Source organism: Chelon labrosus, assembly GCF_963514085.1.
Source record: "Chelon labrosus genome assembly, chromosome: 3".
NCBI classification, from domain to species: Eukaryota; Metazoa; Chordata; class Actinopteri; order Mugiliformes; family Mugilidae; genus Chelon; species Chelon labrosus.
In genome coordinates, this window is record NC_140339.1 from 7,776,302 (window position 1) to 7,797,911 (window position 21,610).

The 21,610-nt window shown below is 42.7% G+C and overlaps 2 protein-coding genes across 2 annotated transcripts; one reads left to right on the forward strand and one right to left on the reverse strand.

The window, feature by feature from the left end:
- The first annotated feature begins 4,619 nt into the window (after nucleotides 1-4,619).
- Nucleotides 4,620-8,554, forward strand: LOC311485450 (serine protease 23-like). The gene is made up of 2 exons (XM_084540860.1): nucleotides 4,620-4,836; nucleotides 5,572-8,554. Exons 1-2 carry the CDS (start codon nucleotides 4,811-4,813, stop codon nucleotides 6,761-6,763), a joined length of 1,218 nt encoding a protein of 405 aa, XP_084396986.1. The 5' UTR covers nucleotides 4,620-4,810; the 3' UTR covers nucleotides 6,764-8,554.
- Nucleotides 8,555-8,709: 155 nt separating this feature from the next.
- On the reverse strand, nucleotides 8,710-21,449 carry tmem39a (transmembrane protein 39A). Its single transcript, XM_084540859.1, has 9 exons — nucleotides 20,892-21,449; nucleotides 15,792-16,006; nucleotides 15,427-15,649; nucleotides 13,813-13,896; nucleotides 13,524-13,678; nucleotides 12,187-12,544; nucleotides 11,843-12,030; nucleotides 11,621-11,741; nucleotides 8,710-10,424 (listed from the first exon to the last, which is right to left on the reverse strand). The coding sequence occupies exons 2-9, from the start codon at nucleotides 15,902-15,904 to the stop codon at nucleotides 10,185-10,187; spliced, it is 1,482 nt and encodes a 493-aa protein (XP_084396985.1). The 5' UTR covers nucleotides 15,905-16,006; nucleotides 20,892-21,449; the 3' UTR covers nucleotides 8,710-10,184.
- Nucleotides 21,450-21,610: the final 161 nt, after the last annotated feature.

Below are 21,610 nucleotides of genomic sequence, written 5' to 3' on the forward strand. Positions count from 1 at the left end.
CTACTGAATGATCCAAATTAAGTTTGTGAGGACATCAAACTACAGTAAACTGAACCCTACCCCAAAACAAGCAACTACTGTAAACATTTTAAATGTTTTGCCATATCTTTCACAAGGATATGACTCATTTTCCGATAGGCCAGATTAACACATGTCTTGCCAAGCCAATGGTTTTACCCAAAGTCACAGAGCAAAGAGTTTTCCCTGTAGGCGAAAGCTCACATAGCTCAGTCATCAGAAGGCATTGTTTGTGAGAGGGCACCGAGGGAGAGGAGAAATGCTGTGACTGGAAAAAATGATTTCTCATCGTAATTTCTTTCACTTCCTCTCTTAGACTTGAATGGTGACAGGATAAAGTGACTAGACAGAAAGACGATCTTTGTTTTATTGTGAAGGTTGGTCATGGGACTCTGTGGTTGCAAGTCTCTTGTACCTCTCACCGCAGAAAGCATCATTAAAGGCTGCGGTTGGGCGTGTTCAGATGTGTGCTCTGTTGCACTTGCCAATTTCATGTCCTAAAGTATGCAGGTTTGAATGAGGCATCAGATTATGAGACCTTCTTATAAATTGCCTACATAGCTATATGTAAAGGGGGAACTACAGTTTTTTACAACCTGGACCTTATTTCTGGCTTAAAATACCATCGTTTACTCACCCATATAACTTTTGTGTCATTTGCACTCGTTCAGGAGATAATTAGATCAACGTATATCCATATAGTGGGAGTGACAGGGCACCAAGATGCAGCCTCTAAATAACGCATTATCTGCCGCGAAACCCGTTCATTTTGCCAGTGTTTTGTTGTGATACGCTAGTGCTATTCCCCGTTGAGTCCGGAGTTACCTGTTATCATCATCCGGGGTCTGTAGATTGACCTACTAACCTCTGACCTGGACGATGTCATCTCTGAGTGCCGTGCGCACCAGTGACGGTCGGCTTGTTTACCTGTAGTTTGCTACTGCTATGGTTCATCCACAACCTCAGAATAGGAAAAATATTCAGCCATGTTGCAAAAAACTAGCAGTAGCAAATTACAGGTAAACAAGCTGACCGTTGCAGGTGAGCGCACGGCTCAGAGATGACAGGTAACTCCGGACTCAACGGGGAATAACACTATCGTATCATAACAAAATATTGGTGAAATGAACGAGTTTTGCGGCAGATAATGCTTTATTTAGAGGCTGCGTCTTGGTGCCCCATCACTCCCGCTGTATCCCGCAGATCTAATTATCTCCTAAACAAGTGCAAATGACACAAAAGTTATATGGGTGAGTATACGACCGTATTTTATGCTAGAAATAAGGTCCAGGTTGTAAAAAAACAGTAGTTCCCCTTTAAGTGATATGACTTGATGCTTTCATTTTTTTATATATTTACAAATTTTAATCTGACCTTTTTTCTTTTAGGCCTGAAGGATACACGGCGTGTTTGGGGATAAACGCCGAGCATAAACATAACTCTGTTTAAAATTAAAAGAAGACAAACGGTACATTTAAGGTTTTATCTTATCACTGATTCATAATGTTGCTGCAAGGATGGTTGTTGGTTCATTTGAAACTGCATGGTAGGGAAATGCTAGCGATATGTTTTAGCCCGACATTCCAGTTTATGTGACCATGACAATGACTTTACAGAGTTTTAGTTCAGTGTGTTGAGTGTTCACCATGAGCGGGTTGTTGAAGGAATGGCATAAAATTGCTCTTCTAATGTTGCTATGCAATCTTTCTTTCTGAAGGGACTCTAGGTAGCACTTGAATTGACAAAATTGCTCAAGTATATGTACAGGACGGAGGAAAGTAAAGACTCAAAACAAAAAATAAAAGACTTCATCACAAAATAACTCCTGGAATGCACTTAGCACGAACAGTGGAACTATACTTCAACTGCAGCTGAGCGAGACAGTGTTTACCATCCTTAACAAAAGGTATTAAAAGTTACGGTCCGGCATGCACGCCAACACTTGTATTATCTTCCTTTTGGCTCTGCCTTGAGCTTTAAACTTGGCTTAAGTTCGCCCCAAGATTTCACAGTAAATAATTTCTCAAAAGACCTCTGTGGCTATCTCATTTTGCCAAACAGCTGTTTCGTGGCCACGGACGGGGGCGAGTGAGAGAAGACGTCCAGGATGGGAGAGATCATTCAAGCACGGGAGGCACGGAGACGGGGAAAACACAAAGAAGAAGCAGACCGTGGAGACAGAGACGGAGACGGAGACAGACGGACGTGAGGCAAAAGGATTCAGACGTGCGATTCTGTCCACACTTGTTTGATTGTGTCTGTGGCCAGAAGTGAGAGGAGGAGGGTGGGAGGAATAAAAGAATTAACATGTGCAGGGCTCTGGGGAATGTCGGTTTCCTAGACGACAGCGGGCATAGCTAAACAAACGAGCCCTTTCATAACAATTCAAAACAAACAGAAATGTCTCCCTTATTAGCACCCTGCATTGGTAAAAAATGTCAGTCCTTTGTCTCATCCTAGAAATGAAATTCAGATTTTAAAAAAATCTGATTACATCAAGTTTAATAGCGCCTGCCTTCCATATTTTACTTGTTCTCCAAAATTTAGTGCCTGTTGGGAAATAGGTAAGAGGAGGGTGAGACGCCTCCTGCTCCAGATTCTGCTCCAGAGAGACAGAGAAGTATGTGTGTGTGTTAATTATAAATTTATGTTGAGGGGATGAGTGGGTTTTTGTTGCTCGGAGCTGCGTTTGATGAGCCAGCAGGTCCACCCAGAATCCTGGCAAAGGTGCGGATCTGTAATCAGTTGCAGGAGGCCGCGAACAACAGCTCAACATTTTCTTTGCTTTTCTTGCCGAGAGTCATATGAGAAGACTGATACCGCAGTCTAGGTTAGCTTAGCATGAAGGCTGGGAACCACGAGCTTGGCAATCAGTCTGCTTACTGTACAAGCGTCTCTGCAGCTCACTATACATTTAATTGTCTGCACATGAGCTCATCAAACCATTGATTTAGTTTTTACTGTAAGCAACGCTGGTTGCATGGAAATTCAGTATGTTCTGCAAGTGCTTCACATAAATGAAGTGAGAACTGTTGAAGCCTTGCGATTTATTATAAAGTCCACTTTGCTGCCGGTCAGGGAGGCATGGGTGGAGGCTGGCTGGCTGTTCAGGCACGAATGAGTGCCTCACTCACCCTCTTGTTATTTCTGGTTTCTAATGAACCCATCACGAAGAACAATATCTACCAGCTTGCACATTTTCAGCATGGGTGGTTCAAGTGGAAGGCAGACGTCCAACACTGGCATCATAACCACCCTCTGCCCACAGAAATCATTCCTCGGGGCTAACACTACGGCAGTGAGGCGGCTTTCAAACGCAAATGTCATATCGAGGAGAGAAAAAAAAAAAAGCAGTAAAACAAGAGAAGAGCGAGAGCCTTGTTGGGAAATAAACAGATTTCTCTCGAGCGATCGATGCCAGGAGTCACGAGGGTGATCAACCCAGTTAAAGAACAGTGTGAAAGCTTGTTTGGGAAAAACACTGATGTATGTGTGCCACATAGTTATTTAATGAGTGTGACACAGAGATGAGAGACAGAAGGGCAGAGAGGAGGAGGAGGAGGGTGGAATCTGGTTGTGTTGTCCCGTCCAAAGAATGGATGTGGGTCAGTGTTTGTGCTACGAGTCGGTCACTCAGTTTTTCCTTTCAAGCCACAACACAAACACGCACACACAGAGCTACACCCTTCCTTTTCCATCATCCTCTTTGCACCCTTGCATTTCCCCTCTTCCTCCAGCTGTTTGGCCTGTCCTGTTGACAGCCACATGCCAAGTTGCTGTCAGCCCTCAGCAGCCCGTATGAGGGTGGAGGCTGGCAGCTGGGTCCTCGCTTTATTAGATCAAATCGTTACCATCTGATCAAGGTACAGCACAATATACCTTAATGTGTTATATTTGTAGCACTCCCTAATAAACAGGCCTTATAAAGAGCTTGTAATTTGATCTAAGTGCAGTGTTATTTAATTATTATGATTAATGGTAATTCAGTTATGCTTTATTCTGTACAGAAAAACATTTGGGTTGCCAGGTTGGGGGAAAAAACTCCCTGGAAGCTGTTCACGCTCAAGCACATAGCTTTAGCTCTAATTAACCCTTTCCTTTCTGGAAACTCTAAAAATATACTTATTTCCGTGTATACCTGTACATGTAGATTGAAAAAAATTATTACTGGATTGCTATGTTTACAAACTGATTTTTAACCTTTAATAAAGCTATTCGTTGTTAATTATTTTATAATTAACGCATTATCACAAAATGTGGAATAGAAATTGATAATTTGGTAAAGGGAATAGTCATTAGATAATGCTCTGTTTCAGTTTGTTTTATGCGCAATAACCGTCAAACTACATCTTGATTGATTTAATCATAATTAACATTTACATCATTAATAAGTTGGCAACCAGAAGCATTAATGTGAAAAGTCACATGACCTTGTTGTCGGATACACTCTGGGTATTCTGGTCGACGGATGTGACACTGAGCTCAGGCAGACGCGAGACCTCCTCCTCCTCCCCCTCCTCCTCCTCCCCCTCCACCAGAATCGCGCAATGATCCAGCTCCTCCGCTGTGGATCCGGCCGCTTCTCTGGGAACACTTCAAACTGTCACGGATCAAATCAAGTCGACAGCTCTTGAGAGACGGGCGTGAGAGAAGGACTGGTGTCTTTTTTTTTTTCTTTTTCTTGCAGCAGAAGTCTGCTCCAGATCAGCTCACGTTACAGACTCTAGTCTGTTCTGGTTTGAGGGGTTTTCCCTCAGTGTTCAGCTACCAGCTCACCTGCAGACGCCAGACCATGCGCTCCCGGGCTGCGCTCCCGCGGTAAGTCACCTCCATGTCAGGTTTATCCGTGCGTAAAGGAGCATTTGCGTTATGCAGGAATCAAAAGGCTGAGAAAAACGTGAACAAATTAACGGCACTGTCAACATTTTAGTGATGTAGCAGCAGCAGCCTAAATGAAAGCAACAGAAGAACAATTGCTTTTAAGAAATGTAGAAATTCCCACAAAATAAATCTATAAAGCGCACTGTATGTCTATGGAGAAACGCAACACCAAGATTTTGTCACTGATATTTTCCCACGGCTGTTCTTAACAATGCGTTCAGTTGTCAAATATCAGGTCAGGAACACAGAGGAAGAAGGTGTTAGTGTGTTTAAGATAAAAGAATCTGGGCTTGTATCACCCTTAAAATCATACAAATAAAACAAAAACAGAGTCTGTCTTTGGTCCAGCAAAATGTTATTCAGCCACTCTTGCAGGCTTTAGGCCAATCCCTCAGGCCACTTCAGGAATTTTCCATCAGAGCCTGGTTATGCCTGATCTTTGCCCTGTTTGTCATAATTGCAGCACTAAAAACGGTTGAAGATTACAGCTGCCAAATTCCAGCGCAGATAAAAAAAAAATAAAAAATTGAGATACTTTCCCTTTCCCATGTATGTCGTTAGAAACATATGACGTTGGCTTTAGGGATCAGGATGTCTGATGCCACTTGGTGTTCTGCAGAATTATTTCATCTTTCACTTGTTAACTTGATCTCTCCTCCTGTCCCTCCACAGGTTTACCTCCCTCCTATTTCTCCTTTTTCTTCCACCCGTTCTTTCCTCCTCCTCCGCCTCCTCCAAACCTCAGTGGATTCTCCAGCGGGTCCCTGTGGTCCTTCCCCAGCAGACAGAGGATCGACCAGCCCCTCACTTCCTGTCTCCGGCCCGCTTGGATGTTTCTTCGCCCTGTGACCCAGAATGCCACAAGAAAGCCCCTCGCCCGAGCTACTGGGACCTGCGGCGTCTTCTGGCCTACGAGACCCTCCACTCCAATGGGCAACTCACTGAAACCGCCATTGGGATCTACGGCTACAACCCGAATTCTGACACCACTCCAGCCTACTCCTCTGCGTCGCCTGGCAATACCGAGCGGTCGCACGTCAGAAGAAAACGTCAGATCTTCGGCCATGATGGGCGTTTTAGCATTGCTGGGCAGAACTTCCTGCTCAAATATCCCTTCTCAGTGGCTGTCAAACTGTCCACTGGGTGCTCTGGTACACTCGTGGGAGACCGCCATGTCCTTACAGCTGCTCATTGTGTTCACGATGGTAAAAACTACGTGAAAGGAGCCCAGAAGCTCCGTGTTGGCTTTTTAAAACCTAAGCAACGGGACACACAATATTCTCCCTTTTACCTTTCTTCCAACCTTACCAACCACGTTGAAGGAGGCGCTGCTCCGTACGCCGCCCCAACCAACGACAAAATGAAGTTCCAATGGATCAGAGCCAAGCGCACCCATGTTCCCAAAGGATGGATTAAAGGGAATGCCAATGATATTGGAATGGACTATGACTATGCCTTGCTGGAACTTAAGAAACCGCACAAACGCCGCCACATGAAGTTAGGAGTCAGCCCCCCAGCTCAGAGACTGCCCGGTAAACGGGTCCACTTCTCTGGATTTGACAACGACCGTCCAGGTCAGCTGGTGTATCGGTTCTGCCGGGCCGGCGAGGAGACACCGGATCTTTTGTACCAGCACTGCGATGCTCAACCTGGGGCCAGCGGCTCAGGAGTCTACGCCCGGATGTGGGACGGACGGCGCAGGCGCTGGGAGCGGAAGGTGATAGGCGTGTTCTCTGGGCATCAGTGGGTGGAGCGACAAGGGGCGTCTCAGGAATTTAACGTAGCAGTCAAAATCACACCTCTGAAATACGCCCAGATCTGCTACTGGATAAAAGGAAACTTTGTGAACTGCAGGGAAGGGTGAGGAAAAAGCTGGAGCGAGGACCACGCGAGCCATACAGGGGTGCAGATACAAGATCGCCTGCATCCTTATGGAATATAGAGGCAACAAGAATCCACATTTTTTTACCACAATGCGTGTAGCGGAGACATTACATTAATATCAAAATTTAGTTTGTTGCCCCTCTTCTCAGATGCCAATATCACCAAGTCCAGTAATGACACTAAATGATGTAACCACCCTGTGTTTATGCTTAGTACTGCATCGCCACTCACACTTCTAAAGTATGGAACTGCTTCATCTGCTTCCCTGGATAACCAAGTTATCTTTCAACCTGGAACATGGACTGATGAAGTAGGACTGGGAGAACTGTTACTCTATTCATTTTAGCCTTCTTCCTGAGCTAATACTAAAGATTGCACTGTTGAGTAAGTGTTTCTACTGAAAATGATGACTGTAGATGAATGTACAACTACCAAAGTTGCCAACTGTTTCTTTCCAAACTATCCTGCATCTCCTCTCAGTGGGCACACTGCCTATCATCAGACATAGTGAACATCCAACTTGTTATACAGGTTGATGGTAAATGACTGCAGAGGTCTCTGGTCATGGCTGTGGATTACTTGTCACATGAAGCACTGTTTGCTGAACGTCTTTCTTTATTGCTTAGTGCCACCTGGTGGTTATACAAAACACTGCAAGTGTCCACAGTGAGCATTATGCCAACTTAAACTAGGCTTAAAAGCACTTTTTACTTTTTTTCTGTTTTTGTGACGTTTCCAGAACGGAAGACTTTATGGCAGATTTTATGAAATATATGCTTTGAAGTAAGGAACCTGTGTCACGCATCTGCTTGCAATTTGCTCTTGCAACACATCATATGCGAAGAATTAAACAAACAATATCGGGTTAAACACCACTTGTTTTATTTCAGATGTCAAAATGAATATTCAGAAATGCGGCGGGGAAACCGAAACACTGTAAAATGCCGAAATATGAGGACCAGCTCCCATGACTTCTCTTCAGCACCGAGGTTCAACCAGGAGTTTGAAAATGGGATTCAGGGATTTGACACATTAAAAAAAAAAAAAAAAAAAAAAAAGAGAGAAAAAGAAGAAAAACTGCAGATTGTTTTTTTTTTGTTTTGTTTTTTTGTTTTTTAACGCTTTATAGGTCACGTTTATCCTCTCGGGGAAGATGAAATTCACTTCACCCCAAGCAAGGAGTGAAATAAAGCAAACTTAAAATGTCTAATTTCTATGTTATTGCGTTATGGGCAAGTTGAATATGACATTATCAGCACAGTTCAGTTTAAAAATCTGCGACATTCAAGTGGAAAATGTCTGCAAACAGAACAAAAGCACCAAAGAGGTGATTTAGGTTCATAGACAAACTGTGGCACATGGCATGGCATTTGAGTGAAATCACCGCTCCCTGTGTGCTGCAGACGAACACAATGCTTCACCTCAAAGAAGTTTCCTTCCCCCACATTATGACTCGACCTGAAACTAGAGTAAAGCAACGCAAAAAAACTCAAGGGCACAGGAAATATCGATCCTTTGATTCTCTCAGATGAAACGGCTTTTCGGTTCACGTCGTATAGATTTCCGTCTGAACACTGGACCGCTAATCAGGCCCTTAAATCTTAATACCGCCTTAAATTATACACCCACTCCAGACTAGAGCCTCTGGATGGAGAGCAGGCTCACAGAGAGAAAACCACTGAAGGATGAGAAGACGTTCACAAAGAGCAAGAAAGGCAACTAGATGCGAGGCAACCTGTTTGTAATACAATTTCGGTAACTGAGAATACATGAACTGGTAATGAGTGACGCATACAGTCGAACCCCTCCAGCTCTCGTCACCCCCTGATTTTGACTGATTCGTATTAGTCACCGGTAAAAAAAAAAAAAGTTATTTTAAACAACAACAACATATTTGCAGCGGGAGAAGGGTTAGGTCCTGGGATGTATCAGCAGAAAACTTTATTATCAACCACATTCGTTTTGTTATCTGCATCCAGTCAAAAAAAAAAAAAAAAGACTGACCTGATGTGATAAAACCTTAAACCTACTATGGTTGAAACATTCAGGAATAAAACAAAACAGTGACTGGATGACCTTTAAGAGCACAAAAGAGGAATAGGCTACAGATCATAGCAAGATTTCAACATAGGAAAGTGTGGTTAGACATCTGCAGGAGGTTTGGCTTTTATGCTTACAGCAGCAGCCTTTCAAACCTCACACTTCTTAAGTAACCACAACCAGGTCAGGCAGGGATTTACTCCGAGTTTAAAGATGTCAGCGGTATCTCGAAACCCCTTGCGGCTTGCTGTAGGTTTGTAAAGGCTGGTGCAATAACTGCCCCTCCAGACAGCCAGTGGCGGCGTAATAAAAACACAGACATAAGGTGAATGAGAAGAATGCAGCATTCTCTACAGAGGCAGTGGAGAGGCGTACCTACGGTGTTTTGTTTTTTTTCCCCCTTCAGACTGATCTCAGGTCAGCTTGTAGGAAAGCTTTACTGGACTTGGGTGTAATAATACACATAAACCGTGGTTCTACTTAAAGGAATGGTTCAATATTTTGGGGAATTGTCTGGGATAGAGTCCACTCTGTCACCTGTATGTGAATAAACTTCAACCAGCAGTTAGGTTAATTTTGCTTACCTTAAGATAAAAACAGGGAGGCCAAATCTGTGTAAACCAAAAGTTAATTAAATCTAAAGGTCAGTAATTAGAACGGTGTATGTTATTTAATTGATCTGCACCAAAAACTAAAAATTAGAAATGACAATTTAGAAAAATTAGAACAAGAATCACATTAATGAAAAAGATTTAGATTTGCTGGTAGACTAGCTGTTGCCCATCTTTTTCAGCCACAAAAAAAAAGATCAAATCCACCAAAATTATGAACCATACCTTTAAGAGAAAGTGTCAGCATTAATAGCTGCACCAATACTGAAATGATCAAATCATCCTGCTCCTCCACACAGCAAATGGTTCCAGATTTAAGATTCAATAAGGTGATGGGACAAATAAGACAATCAGGATTCAGGATCTCAGGCACAGCTCCTTTCTCGTCTGACTGACGGAGGCCAAGCCCGCTCTGTGATTGGCCGCCTGCACTTAAAATATCTTTGGTGAAAGTCACCCCCTGGCATTCCCCGACTTCCCTGTCACCTAGCAACAACATAACACAACAATGCTAATGTCGTCGGCATGGTAATGCCCGGTGTAACTCGAAATAGTATACAAAATAAAAATATTCTTTTAAATAGGTTTATATAAACATTGCATTAAAAAATAGAACCGTATCAAAACACAATTATGAGTTCACAGTCTTGTCCCTTAACCTCCAAGACTCTTCCACTTTACCAGTCCTCCACATCCAGAGTTTGTAGGTGAGGTCTCGCCGTGCGCAGCCTTTTTTTATTTTTTTTTTTTTTACTGCGACTTGAGCCCCAAACTGTTGGAGGACAGAGGGTAGGAGTAGGCTTTGCCCAGCACGATGCGGTCTCGGAGTAGTTTAAAAAGGACATAGTAGTTGCAGAAGAGAATAAGGCCCAGAGACAATGTGTGGTTCCAGCGCTCGGAGCGCAACAGAGAGTATAACTGGTACAAAACCACGCTGGACTCGATCCAGATCAGCAGGTTCAGGATCCGCAATGGCTTGTGGAACAGAAACTGGAAGACCAACAGACAGGAGGATCAGAAATTAGAAATGATGGAGAATAAAAGTGGAATAAAGTAGATCTATATGCAGGGGGTAGGCACACTAAAATGCAAACTGGTACAATGAATTTAGACCAACCAAACCTGCTTTGAACTATCAGGGGAATTTTAAGAACCAGGAGATCGACCACATAGGAGGGGAGAGCAGAAGGATGGTAGCTTCAAACCTTATTAATGGGAGCTGTCCTTATCACTAAAGTATTATATTCTCATTGTTTATTTCTCTTTGTGACACAAGTGACACTACTTGATGTCACCATATTTATTTCGTTAAATTTATCCAGCTGGTTCAGGGAATAGAGAGGGTTTGTGGTGAGGACTGCTTCGAGAGAGGTGGGCTTCTAAAACCCACCTCTACATCTTCTCTTGCTACTGACAAAGAAGCTCTACCAACATCAGAAACTTGTAGAAGCTAAGAGGACCGGTCGCTGTTCTTGCAGTGAACCCGTGGTTATCTTGGTAGTTACTATAACTTCAAGGTGCAGCTATACGCCAATTAGGCATAATATTACGACCGCCTTCCTAATATTGTGTAGGTCTAGACATGGGCCTTCTGAGGGTGTCCTGTGGTGTCTTGCAACAGGATGTTGTTAGTGGGGGCCTTTGGGTCCTATGGATTGGGGGGAGGGGCCACAGATACTTGATCAGTTTGGGATCTAGTGAATTTGGAGGCCAGGTCAACACCTTGCGCTGTTCTTCATGTTATTTTGAGTTGTTCCTGAACTGTTTTTGTGGTTGCATCCTGCTGGGGATGGCTGCTGCCATCAAGGAGTGTCATTGCTATGGGGTGAGGGGGTGTCTGGTCTGGTCTAGGTGGGTGCTACATGTCTAAGTAACATCCACATGAATGAATGCCAGGTCCAAAAGTTTCTCAGCAGAAAATTGTATTGTCACAAGGTGGTCGATGTTATTCACTTCTCCTGTCAGCGGTTTTAATGTTGTAGCTGATCATGTATGTACGAGCAGGCAACATTTGGAGACTCTTGATATACAATAAACTGGTGGTGGTGTAGCTTCCACCTATTAGTGATTTCAGTGAACTGACTCTAAAGATGTGTAGTGTTAAATTGTAGCTATTGTATTTAACTGTAAAGGTGTCATTATATTATTCACACTCATCTATGAGAATAATTCTAAAATGTACTTACATAAAATCTTGCATGAGAAACATCAGAGGGCAGAGCGACATTATAAGGTCCTACTGCCTTATATAGACATCGACTGTGTCGTACCAACACCCCCTGAGGCCAAATGGTGCTTTCTGACCACCTGCAAAACATTAACACCGCAGTTATACACAAAACCATTACCAAAGTCAAGTTTTTAAATGTCTGCAGGCGTACAGGAGCGTGTACAAAGAGACCACTCACACATGCTGAGGTGCGTTACTGTATGAGCCGTGCTCCAGTTTCTGCCAACGGCCCAAGTGAGCCGCTGAGCGATGCAGCAAGTCGCAGTAGCTGGGGGGCAGAAGCTGGCTCATCAGCATCACAAAGGCATTGATCCACACCATGATCAGATGCTCACATGACCAGCGCATGTCATAGTACTGGGTGCTCTGTTGGAGTAAAGTGAAAAATGTCAAGTTAAAATGAGAAACCAAACAAGCACAACGATAGTAAACGAGGGTAATGACGTGAGAGTGTGGCACGGAAGAAGCGTCTAATGCTAAAATCCTCAACATGGTAATGAACATGAAATGACAGATACCAACCTTAACGAAGCAGAGAGGCAGAAATGCTACGTAGTAAGCACTGAACAGCGAGTTGAACAGCACTTCCTTGATTCGCCGGTTGAAGTCGCTCTTCAGCTCCTCCACCTCCGCTCGGATCAGCTCGGGCGTGTGCGAGTGTGTGTGCGGCGGGCAGGTGTGTGTGGGCATGTGCGGAGGGCTGGAAAACTGCTCTCGGAGGTTCTCTCGCAACAGGAAGAGGAAGTCGCGTGGTCGAAAGAACGGGTTCTCCGTCAGGTCGGTGTGCTGGTGGTCGGCGGGGTAATCGCAGTCGGCCGCCGCCGTTTGGCTTTTTCCTCCCTCCTGGTGGAAACAGCAGAGCGGGACGTACACACCGAATCTGGTGCGGAGGGAGGACGGTGAGTGAACGAGGACAAAAGAACAGAGCAGCGTGTTTTAGCTTCAAATGAGGGCAAGGGGAAAGGGAGATGGATGATGCGTAAACATCATGCATATTTAAAATGGTGAGAAACGTTAATGGAGGGTGGGTTCACAACTTCCGTTCCCATTAACACAAAAAAAAAAATGCAATAAAAACACTTGAACAATAACAAATCTGCGGCGTGCTCCACAGCATTAGTCAATTACAGTGGAAAAACCACAACAAGTTAAATCAGTTGTGTTGTGACTAATCTCAACAGTTTAAGTAAAAAATGTAATTTTCTTTTCATGCACACTTAGATTAATATTTAGAATCCAACCTTTTTGACACATATGCACGATTAAATCACACAGAAATCAGACTGAAATAATGTGATTAGTGTGAAATAGTGTGATTCCACAGTAAGAAGAAAGTTTAAATGAGAAACAGAACTCAGGAGACAGTCATGTGTTAATATGATAGTTGTGGTTATTGGAGTATTGGTTCCTGTGTGTGTCGAGAGCATTGTGCACTTTCACCCGTTTTTTTTTTTGTTTTTTTTCTTTTTCCAACCAGTCATCCAGTTCCCCAAATATTTATAGTAATGTGTCTGAGTTAAATTGTCAAACATGCATCTCTACAGCGTGAGATCGGGGCATTTCTGTAATTTTTAAGAACTGACCATATGACATTTACACCCGTTGGATAAACCAAAGAGCACCGAGGCGAGTTAGTAATCAGTTTCAACTTCCCACTCAGACTCCATTTTGTCATTCTTCATAAATATACTCCAGTTTCTAATGCCAGCACTCTAAGTAAAGCCTTAAATTAACTCTTATCCTCATTTGTATGTAATTTGCCTCTGCTGGCAGGTTTGTGCCCATTCAGAGCAAGTACTTCTGCTTTAAGACAACTCCTACAGGCCTTTTTTGAGAGTGGGCTGCATCAAAAAACTCACGGGTATCCCAGGAAGAGGAGGTTGAGCACAGAGTGATTCTTGCAGAGGTTGACCAGCGTCCAGCAGAGCACCCAGCCACACATGGTGAGCAGGCTGAGGCGAGCCGCAATCAGAACCACGTAGCGGAGCAGAGATCCCCCGCTGCTCTGCGACACCTGGATGAGACGGAAAGAAAGACTTATCTCATTAATATCAGACAGACTGCAGCACCAATCACCTCCTCCACGAGGGTTCAGTTCCCACGGGGGCTTTAAATGATTGCATATACAAGTCAGGTCTGTGTGTTTACCTCTGAAACTATTGTCCAAACAAGCCTCCTGGCCAACATGACAGTGATGAAGATAGCCAGGTGGTAGTCCATTAGATGGAAGTTCTGTAGTGTGGAGAAAAAAGAAAGGTTTATGTCGTTAAAATCACTTATTATAAATCAGCATCAGTGTCTGCAGTGACTGAACAAATACGCTTCAAGATTTCTACCCCAGCTACACCACCAAAACCTTGCAAACTTTTGTTTGATGCTGCTAAATAAATCATTGCCTTTCAAAGTAAAAGAAAAAGGTCTCAGCCAGCTTCAACGTCTCAAAGTGCTATTTCAGTTTCCAGCTCCATATGGAAACGCAGTAGCATATTGCATCAAACTGTATGAAAACAATCGATTGCTAACCACAGCTCTTTCCGAACAACAAACAGCGACGCTTGTTGTGTGTGCGCCACGACACAGGGGCGTGATACAAACTGTGGGAGATAATGAGCGTCTCCCTCACTCACTAACAGCATACACATTAAGTAATTATTGATTTATTCATCTCCGCCTTGACACATGCGCATAGATTATTTATTTATTTATTTTTAAATGAGGGGAATTACAAATGTAAATCTTGTTTGGGATGAGTTAGTTAACAGCTACAAGGACAAACTATATTAAAAGTCTTTCCTTATTAATGAACAGCTTCAGGTGCTTTCGCCTTCCCTGGCACTCTTCCATAACGGCGGCTGTGTGTCGTGTGCGCATGCTGAATGAATGAGGCGAAACATATCTCATGTAAGAGGATGTCAGCTGAGTAGGTGGCATGTCAAAACGGCCAGGACGTTGCGTTCACACTACGAAACGAAAGGAGGTCACAAGAGGCCCCGATCACCTCCAAGTTTGTGGTAGGATCTCAAACGAATCGTCAGCGTGTGTCGGGTGTGTTCACGGTTGATGGCTACTTGCAACTGCATCGCTCAGGACGCGTTTTTAATACCAGGTATGAATGGCGCGATTCACACTCTTATCTGCAATTGATCAGGTGAGATTTGTATGTGCGGTCATCACCAGGCTATCTGCACGGGTAGCTGTGGAAACAATGAAGGTGTGGATGGATAACTACGTAAAACCGCTGGTGACGCAGCTATCCAGCGTCTGTCTGGAGACCTTTTCCCGCCTTCCACATCAATCTGTCACGGCTCAAAATGTGCTTTGCATCCGACTTCCAAGAAGTACATTTTGTGTGAATATCTCAAAAAACTAATTTAGGTTCACAGTCTGAACAAGGTCTTATAGCGACATTAAGTCACTACAAAAATCCTTCCAACTTTGTTCACAAATGAAGTCAACAGTCCTTTCACTAGAGCTACTTCTGTGGTCTTATCTTGCTTTATTCCCCCATAAACAGCTTTCGCCGATTCACGCGTGAGAGCGAAAAGATAAGTGCTTCTCACAGGAGAGGAAGATATCTTCGGCTAATGGCCTCTGTGAACACAGACGGCCGAACTGACTCGCTACCTGACCCTGAACATAGATACAACATACATGAAAGAAATGCAACGCTCTTTAGTATGCGGCTCCTACATAAAACCTAATAACTGAACTGCAAATACGGGAAAGGAATTAAGATAACAGCAGTGTCTATGGTGTACTTACAAGCGAGGTAGAGGCAGCAGGGTGGCTGTATGGGTACCACCAGACCGTCCTGTAGATGTTGATGTACTGGACGAACAAGGCCACCAGCAAGTAAAGAAAGAGAAGGAACTCAAACAGCAGACTGCTGTCCAACGGCAGCTCGGGGATCCTCGAATGACGGACCGGCTCTGGAGTAATGAGGGCTGAGATAGGTGGGGCAGACAGACCCACCGAGTTACTGCTCCTGGAAGAAAACACACCAAGAAACAAAAACACTCATTAGCACCTATATCTGGGACGCCGAGGGAAACAAGTCCATATATATAAAATACTAGGACCAATAAACATATACAATATATTTTTTTGGAGGTGCTGCGCGTGCGTACCTGCTCCTGAGGCCTGTACCATTGCCGAGGTTGCCTCCAACCAAAGTCTGCAGGGATGGCAGAGCAGAGCGACTTAGCTGCTGTCTGCTGGGACCCCTGCGACCTCCTGGCATGGTCGCCAGTTACCGTGGCAACCACGGGGCGGCGCCCACCAACCAAAAGTCACCGGGACTCCTCCCCTTCGCCTCAATAAGCCACCGTGTGCAGCCAGGCCACTGTGGAGCACCAAAAAAAAAAAAAAGTAAACGGATTATTTAAAAACACAATTCAGGTAAAACTGGAACAGCACAGGTAAAAGGAAAAGGCACTCCGCAGCCATATGAGGTATGAGTGTGTCCTGAGGTACTTTAAACAAAGTATGTAAAAAGTAAACAATAGCGAAGGTTATTGGGGAAAGATTATTGAAGCTGAAGGAGTTTTACTATGAGCTGTTTTTAAGCTTAATTTTTTCCCCTTTTGAGTCTTCATCTTATTTATTAAGCAATTAAAATTTACCAAAATTAAAAGTGGCTGTTATTACTTGCTCGATGTAGAGGGAATTAGAAATGCTAATGGTTTCTAGTACACCAAAATACTTTATTTTTTTTCCCTGCAGTGTATCTTGAGTACTTTTAACTATTGTAATGTTTCACACAAAATCAATAACAAGGCTTTAAGGTTCGAAAGGACGCAAAAAAAATGTGCGTGAAATCTCTTTTTGCATGATATTTGCATCTGATCAATATTTTAATCTGATAAAAGTATGTTAGGTTACTTTCATTTTCTTTTAGGGAGTCTCCAACAAACTATTTGGGTTTCAGAGCGTATTACTGCAGAGGTGGTTGTTTCAAGCATAGTTCATAGCTATTGCTGGAGCTGTAGTCTAACCTTTTTGTTGTAGAAGAGACAAAACACACACGCCACGCCCCCCCCTGTATAACGCAATAAAAGCTTCCACCACAAACAGCCTCTGAAAATACCCACACACCGACTCAACTCTGCACTCAGATGTAAACACCCATGACGGCAGAATTTATTGCAGGATTGTTGAATTCGACTGAGTTAGTGTTGGGTGCTAGGTACACACAGTACAATACATAGAGACCAAGTCATTTAAGAAGATTTCACATCAAAGAAATATAAACCATTCCTCATATTACCTTCAGAGAAGCATCTCAAATCCTTCCTGCTGGAAACACTCCTGGCTGTTAAACCACAGCTTAGCAGTGCAAACAGAGACACAAACTACCCAGAGTATAAAACCTGTTTATGTGCAATTCTGCCTGCCTAAGCTCATGTTGGGAAACAAATGCCTGGGGCTGTTTGCAGAGGAAAATTGTAGCCATCTTTAAAAAACAAATGACTGAAGAACAAGCCTTTACTCTTTCAATAGACAACAATGATTAAGAATCCGAAGCCATTGGTGCACACAAACGCGTTCAGAGATCTTAGCCACACCCAGACCACAAGTGCAAATGTAAACGTATGATTTCTGAATGCTAACAATAAGCCTTCATCACAGCATAAAACGGTCTGTCTCCATATTAGGAATACCAGTGCGTGGGCGCCGAGACAACTCATTGAAGTACAGTCATAAATTGTCTTATTGATCTCCTCCTCTTGGGACAACGCCTTATTTTAACACCGATTTATTATCAAGCATCTGTTGATTTAGTTTTTAATTCACCGACTCTCCTTTCGTGGCGGTAAAAAAAAAATTCCCATCATGTTTAGCCAGATCTCAAAGGTCAAACAAACGCAAAACACAAAGATATTCTGATTACAGTATAGGGATATAAAAAGAAGCAAACACATCCAAGAAGCTGTAACCAGTTAATGTTTGACAGCAGATTAATCAACCAATTCTTTTAAAGAGGCTCAAATTTCGAGCATATGAGCGGTCTTCTTTAAATCCCTAGATTTGAACCGCCTTTATTCAGTTTCTTTGTCATTGTAAATTGAATATTTTGGGGTTTCTTGAGATACACAATCAGTCACAGTCATAATTATCTGATGTTTCATAGAGTGTATAATTAATCTGTAAATCCAGACAATAATTAGCAGATCAACTGAGTATGATAATAATCGTTAGATGCAAACTTTTTATGTTTCTTTCGTCTTCTTCCCGTCACCAACAGGCTCACAGCAGAGATAGAAGAGATGTAGTGATTAAATGATGAAAACGATAAGAAGAAATTCTTATGGAATCAGTTTGGTAATAAATTATTACCACATCCCCTTCCGGTGTGAAGATTTGATGTCATAATAAACAGAACATTTGGATTTTGGGACAAAATAAGACGTGGTGGTCATTTTTCACTCACTTCCAAACTGAACTGCTTCTGTATGAGACTGGGATCTGTTAACTTAAAAAAAATACAAAAAGAATGAAAATCAGCAGATGACTCTACTATTAAATTAGTAAATTAGTGGGTTAGCAGTTCAGCTACACAGGAAGTCCTATGAGCGAAGGCAGCGCAACTGAACTCTGTATTTCAAAGATCTCAGAGGCACAATCATCACAATTATCTTATGTTTTAAAGAGCGTACAATTACTCTGTTACTCCAGAAAAACACAAGATTATCTGAGTATGATGATAAACATTAGACGCAGGCTTTTTAATATACAGCACTTGCTTTTTTTTTGGTATTTATTTAACTTGGTAAACACTTCTGACAAGCTGACTACAGGCTCACTTTTCAAAATATAAGAACTGCAGACAACTTGCACAGTTTAAATAATTAGCCAATAAATTAATGTAGATGTATGAAAAAAGAGAAGAGAGAATGCAATGTGGAGTAATTTGGTTGTAAATGAATGATTTAAGAACATTTTAACACTTACACAGTGGCATAATAAATAGACTACGTAGGGATTTTAAGACAAAGTAAGGTGTTGGGAGTTATCATCACTTTCAAATTTGGAAAAATTACTGCTCATTTACTGAAAAAGAAAACCAGCAGATGACACTACAGTGCGATCATTTATGGGTTGTAACTCAGCCAAAGACAAGTCTTGTGAGCAGGTGGTGGTGTAACCGAACTTTACACTCACTTGCCAAAAGATTAGGTACACTAGTGAAAATGAACGCATTCAGAGATAACAGTCCCGCACCAAATCTCCCTTCCTGACTGTTGTTAAGTTCAGTTAATGTTGAAACTGTGTAAGGTACGTGGTAATTAGGGACCTTCCAACATCAGGAGATCAGTATTGGTCCCTTCAGCCAACCCTGATCTTTTGTGGTTATTTGCCATTTCTGTTTTGACGGCGGTTGGCTGGCGTCAAAGCTGCCAAAAATCCCAGAGGAAGAATAAAACAAAGAAGAAGTGAGTGAGTCAGTCAGACAACAATTGGTAAATTGTACAACGTCGCTCCACACTACCAATTTGATTCGCACCTACAAAAAGAAAAATTCAAAACAACAACAACAACACACACTGAACGCTTTGTTTAAATGAGAAAAGTTTCTTCAAGACAGCGTCAAGGCCGAAAATATTACAGAGAGGGTCACAGTTTATCGTGTTGGATGACCTATTTCTGTTTCACTGTCTGTTGTAGCTGCTGGAGCCTCTGGAAGGTACGAGCTACCTTCTCGACACTACATTAACTCACTGACAGTCCTGTTTGTTGGACTTAATAGTGTCGCATTGTGAATATGTGATCTAGGGAAATACAAGGACGATAAGAAAAGCCTTAAGAATCTCCGGGGTAGGACATTTTGTTTATTTAAGATCGCATCGGTACTCAGATCGGACCATAATCAAAATTAAATAATCGGATTGGGGGGGGGCAAAAAAAAAAAAAGAACGGAAAAAAAAGATAATTCAACTGTATGATCATTTTGGAGGATGTAGTTTGCGGTGCTGTGAACCTGCATTGCATTAAACACTGTTAATGTTATTTAGCCTAGCCTACTGACTAAAATAGGGTTGTCAAAATAATAGCAACACGTGTTCAATTCAATAGTACCACAGACCACAACCTCCAAACTGAAACCACAGTTAAATTAACAAGTCTCTCGGCTATTTCAAACAAATGCTGAATACTATAATCTCCACGAAGGTAAGATTTATTGCAGGACTGTTATATTGGAGTGCATTTGTTTTCCTAGTCTACCTAATGAACTGGGAAGTGAGCAGTTTAAACATGAAACTCGACTGAATCAACAAGAGCGTTTTAAACGAAGCATCACAACTTTCATGAAGCTAAGATTTGGCGCGGGACTGTTACATTCACACGTATCTGTTTTCAGTAGGTGTACCTAATGAAATGGCAAGTGAGTGTACATTTCAGTGAATATTTCATGAAACACGACTGATCTTCTTGTCATTGCTCAGTCATTGCTAATCTTGTCACTTCACACCGATATGGTCCTAAAAGGAGCACAAACCAGATAACATCCAAACCTCTGCGTAAGTCAACATTTCCTTTACGCTGATGCAGCTCGCCCATGAAGCGTGATAGAGATGATGATAGTACAGTGGGCTCAGAAGGCCTGCGCGTAGCTACAATATTAAACAATATTGGAGCTGAATCAACTAACAGGAAACAGACATTAACACACACACACACACACACACACACACACACAGAGAGAGAGAAAGGCGCGTGCACGACACTAACACACCACCCAAGAGAGCAAAAATTACAGTTGAAAGCCAGCATTGAAAACAGGAACTGAATGAACTACAACAGAGGGATTGCAGGATGGTGTTTTGTCATTTTGTGGAAGTGCAACACGTTTGTAGCTTTAAAGTGATTTTAAATGTGTGAAAAGGAAACTGGTCCAGTCTTGAAAAGGAAAGGTGTGCTGAGCTCATATACTTGCTAGACTTCTTCTATTCTTTCTCTAAACATTTTGTTAGGTGTTCTTTTTTTTTCTTTTTTGGGGGCACAGACTTGCAAAGACATGCACTGAAGCTGCCTGTCTGATTGATGACATCAGGCAGCGTTGTCATTTTCAAACTGCGGAAACTTGGGAGCACACTTTTTTGAAAAAAGCAAAAAAACAAAAAATAAAGGCCGCGAAAGCAGAAAGATGGCAGCAAGTAGCTTGCAGGCACTCCTTGCAGAAGCACACCTAGATAGTTTAAAAGCTGTGTAAGGCCGTCGTTACTCACACAACATCGACAACATGCGGGGGGCTGAACTGAACGAGGATGCATCAGTCAGTTGTGTGACGAGTCCAGACAGCACCGAGCATTTCTCCGCCTTTCAGCTTCAATATCCGTGGCTGCACCGATCCGGTGACGAGCTACGACGGCACCGGCGCGGCTGGAGGGTCGCCTTCCGTCCAACTGTAAGCTTAAAAAGGCTCTAAAAGTTAGCCCTGGGCTGGAGGAGCAACAGTGTAAATGCGTTGCACAGAGACCGACGTGGCAAACCCGAACCTCCTCTCCGCGTGTCGTCATCAGTGCGCGACTTAAACGAGTTAGCGGACTGCACAGTCGCAGATCGAGAGGGGGGAAAAAACGGCTGGTCTGGAGTCAGTCTCACGGAGAAAGTTTTGTTTATAATATCGTTTTATTTACCTTTAATAATGTGTTTTAGCTTAGGGGATTCAAATTAACCGAACTGCCCATGTTACTCTCTACCATCCACCGATACACTGCAGTCCAGGGAACTTTTTAATACACACTGAGAACCAGTAGTGACTACACATTAAAAAAAATAAACAAAGAGCACCGACAGACTTTTATACCCTAAAATAAAAATGATAGAAATGTGTAAATTAAAAAAAAAAAAAAAAGGAAAAAAAGCCTGCACTCTGGCAATGACCAGGTATGTCCAGCGAGATAAGTTTAAATGTAATAAAATTAAATGACATATTATCTTAGCA